Source organism: Pteropus vampyrus, unplaced genomic scaffold (genome assembly GCF_000151845.1).
Source record: "Pteropus vampyrus isolate Shadow unplaced genomic scaffold, Pvam_2.0 Scaffold53, whole genome shotgun sequence".
Classification (NCBI taxonomy): Eukaryota; Metazoa; Chordata; class Mammalia; order Chiroptera; family Pteropodidae; genus Pteropus; species Pteropus vampyrus.
In genome coordinates this window covers 4,786,775-4,791,021 of record NW_011888834.1, presented here as the reverse complement: position 1 = coordinate 4,791,021, position 4,247 = coordinate 4,786,775, and the positions used below count along the sequence as shown (strand labels likewise).

Sequence of the window (4,247 nt, the reverse complement as noted above, 5' to 3'; positions counted from 1 at the left end):
CATACGAATTTTCCTTATATTTTTATTTTCTTTTTCAGTTATTCTGTCCTTTCCTTAAAGTCCTGGGCAAAGCCTTAACTTCGTTAATATCCCCCAAAGTACTCAAAAAAGTACAGCATACTGACGACCACTTCTAAATATGCCAATATTCCTTTTCTTGTATTTCTAAAGTTATTCAGATTTGAAAATTTAACGAATTAAGAGCATCAATATCTACTAAAAGACAAATCGTATCAGTAGGCAAGGGGATATTTTAGAATAAATTTAGACCACCGTATAGACCATACAGAAGTATTTTAAGCATTTAGTGCCAGATCCAATCCATGATGGCTTAACCAATTCCAAAGAACATGTCCACAGCATAGATCTAAAGGATTACGTTAGTTTCCTGTGTGCTTTTTGCAGTAATTTTGTTTTTATTTTGCAAAGTTTAGTTTTATCTCAAAATATTTACACTTAATTTCTTTTACTGGCTTTACATTTTGTTTGTGGACATTCACAGTCTTACCAATTTCTGAGAGAGGTAGTTGGTACTCTTTTCTCATGTCAGCCAAATTAGAAATTGATAGGAGAAAGGAACCAAAATTCTCTCTAATTCTGTTATTGTGTTCTTCTACCACTGCAGCAAATTCCTTGGGAAGAGCATCTAGAATTTTCTAGGAATAAAGAAATAGATTAATGTAACTATTCAAAAAAAATAAAAATAAAAAGCAGAGGCTTACCGAAGTCTCTGAGACACGAGGTCACAGTACTTTTAAAAGTCTGGATGAAAATATATTTCTAAATATAAATTCTATTATTTGTAAAAGTATAAGTACAAAAACTAAAATTACTTCTTTTTCTACTACCCAGGAATATAGGTTATAAAGATTTTGGTATATAGAATTTTCTTCCAGTCTATTATATACAAATTTTGTTGTAGTATTCAGCTTTTGTCTAATGTTTATACTCGACATTATATCTGGAGTATTTTACCATGTCATAGAATATTATCTGAAAATATGAATTTTAGTGGCTTTATAATATTGCCACATATAGCTATGCTAAAATTCATCTAACCATTCCCTTTTTGTTGGGTATATAGGTGGCATCCAGTTCTCAGTTACAAATAATTAAAATATGTTATGGTTTGAATTGTGTCCCTCAAAAAACCATATGTTGAAATCTTAAGCTTCAGTGTTTCAGAATGTAGCCTTATTAGGAAATAGGTCATTGCAGATGTAGTTAGTTATGATGAGGTCATACTAGAGTAGGACGGGGCCCTAATCCAATATGACTGGTGTCCCTATAAAAAGGGAAAATTTGGACACAGAGACATGCACAAGGGGAAAATGCCTTATGAACATAAGGATAAAAATCAAGGTGATGTATCTACAAGCCAAAGAATGCCAAAGATTACCAGGAAACTACCAGACGCTAGGAGAGGGACAGGGAACAGATTTTCCCTGAGTCTTCAGAGAGAACTAACTCTGTCTGGGCTTTTGGCCTCCGGAACTGAGAAATAGCACATTTGCTTTGTTTAAGCCACCCAGTTCGTGTTACTTCGTTACAGCAGCCTAAAGAAAACTAATAAAATAATATTTTTACATAATTTTTATTTGTATTTTTGATTATATCATTAGTATAAATTGAAAAAAATAAAAATATCACATTAGGAATATTTTTAAATGATATATCTATTTACGGTCCTGTCAACATAACTGTTAACAGCAATCTTTGCCATATTAACAAGTAAACTATAGTATCTGGTTAATTTCCTTTTTTACTATTGGTGGGATTATATTACACTTCATTTTCTTTGTAACTTTATTATATGGGAAAGCTGTACTTTTAGTATATAAAAAAAGCATTAGATCTAATTTACATTTGAAGACTTACTAAACTGTCATTAATTACAATCATTTTTCTGTTGATTCTTTTTCGGTAAGTAGTGATTTCATCTGTAAATAACAATAACTATTAAAATAAGAGTTAACACTTATTGAGTGTTTTCTATGTCCTAAGCACTGTTCTAAGCACTTTGCATGTATTAATTAATTTAATCCTCATAGCAGTCCTTTGAAATAGGTACTATTATGATTCGCAATCTACAGATAAGTAAATAAATAAGCCTGGATAAAGAAATTTGCTTTAGCACATAGGTCACCTATGTGCTAAGTGGCAGAGCTGGAAAGGAGTCCAGGAATCAGGCTTCAAATTATTCTACGTATTTATGCTCACTATGCTTACCTTCCCCATAGTTACATCATATTTTTATTTCTTGCCATTTGGCAACGAGTAGAATTTTTAGAACAATATTTTCAAATGGCTGTTAAACTGAATATTTATATCTTCTTGTTTCAAATATAAATGTTACTGTGGCTATTATTTCACTATTAATTGTAATGTTCGAGGTCATCTTCAATGTAATAAAAAAATCCTGTTATTCTCTTGCTAAAAACTTCTACTAGAAATAAAGTTCTCCATTTTTAAATAAGACTTCAGTCTTTTCCTGGAGAAGTTACTATATATACCAAGAACTGACTGAGGCATGATAAAGAAATAACTAGTTAATGACAGCACAATTTAGTTATTGGAAAAATCAATTGCATTGCATATTATAATGGAAAGAGTTTACATAAGATTACAAGATTGTAGTATATATTTTTCTCTTACCACTGAATGAGCAAATTTCTTTTTCAAGTTTTTCACACAGGGAGGAAGATACCGTCTTCCAAAAAGATTTGCTAACACCACCACTAAGGTTTCCATCACATCTTGAGAAAATGTCTTTTGCCCTGTTTAAAATAAAGAGCTTAATTTTTCAAAACTTTAGAGAACAAAATTCATCATTTTAGAAGTACAGTGAGCCATTTCCTAAAACTTAAACTTAAAATTTCAAGGTAAGACACATTGAAAAATTCACTTTCCAGACATTTGGTGAATTTTTAATAAATTCAATATAAGTTTATAATAATGCCAACTAATTGACCCCCATACTGACACAGATTGTTGGTAGCCTTGGGTCCATGCTTAGCTGCAGGAACCAAAAGAAAAAACAAAAAACAAGAACAACTGTTTGCCCTTTAGTTCTGGAATCGCCCTGGATTTTATCATGGTCCTCAAACCTTCCCTTCGCTGCCTGGTTCCACTCAGTGTTTCCCACCTCTCCTCAAAATCTACTAAGGAACGAAGGCCTTATGCTGCTTTCCAAATTCCTGAAGCCGAAGGTTAACCCGCACCCACTCACTCTTAAGCAAACATTATAGTCCAACTACTACCCATGTGTTGACTCCCGATAGTTCTCTCCCTGGAATATGTATTTCCTACATTTCCATGTGCCCAAATCCTCATAGTATGTTAGGGACTAAATCTCAAGGGAAAACCTGTGTCTGATCCCTGATTTTTAATCAGCCACAGCATTTAACAGAATGCCATGTCCACACTGATAGCCACTTAATGACCGATCAGTAAAAGAATGAATAAACAACACACATTCACGTGAGAACTTGGAAACTTTAATAGTGTGAAGCTACATGGCCTCGCACTATCAGAGAAATGCGGAGCCCTGAGAGTGAAGCTCCCGACTTCAAATAAACAAACAGAAAACCTCAATTTGATGTCTTTCTACCAACAGCATTATGACAAATTCATTTTAGTTTTTTTATTCTTTTAACATTGTGATACATTACTCACAATATTTATAAAATAACTAAAATTCAGTGATGATTGTTTCTATAATTCTTTTGTAAAAAAATATAGATTAATATGGATTAAAGGCTTTATGATTTGATGTATTAGTAGTTCTAAGGTATATAATATTATTTTCATTATTTTATGTCATTTTAACAAAAGTTGATAATTTACTGAAAATAAAATGAACAATGGGGTATTAATTATATATTTCAGTTTCCAGCTGTCTTTGAGTTTGGATCATATCACTTTCTTTCTTTCTCTAGCAAATTAAATTTCAATGTGATAAAGTTATGGAAAAGGAAAATATAATTTATTATTTAAAAAAATAAAATCATTACAGATAACACTGTGATGCTATCATATTCCTACAGTTTGTATTTGACTTAGAACTTTACCTTCATATTTTACTGTGATATAGCTAATAATTAGGACTTAGATATGAGTATATCAGAGGCCTATTTTTCATACCAATGACTGGATGTAAAAAGGACAAATTAGCAATTCTATATATATATTATTGCAATTTATTTCAATTGATATATGTTAAAAATGCCTCGTGATTTCAGAAGAAT

General features: G+C 31.5%; 1 protein-coding gene across 1 annotated transcript in view; it reads right to left on the bottom strand.

Moving 5' to 3' along the window:
• LOC105292214 (probable ATP-dependent RNA helicase DDX60) overlaps positions 1-4,247 on the bottom strand; it is a 78,902-nt gene that overhangs the window by 11,783 nt on the left and 62,872 nt on the right. The window contains exons 29-31 of the mRNA XM_023530767.1: positions 2,980-3,016; positions 2,656-2,777; positions 509-656 (exon numbers count right to left, since the gene is read on the bottom strand). Of these exons, the coding sequence (XP_023386535.1) occupies positions 509-656; positions 2,656-2,777; positions 2,980-3,016 (307 nt within the window). The remainder of the gene's footprint in view (positions 1-508; positions 657-2,655; positions 2,778-2,979; positions 3,017-4,247) is intronic.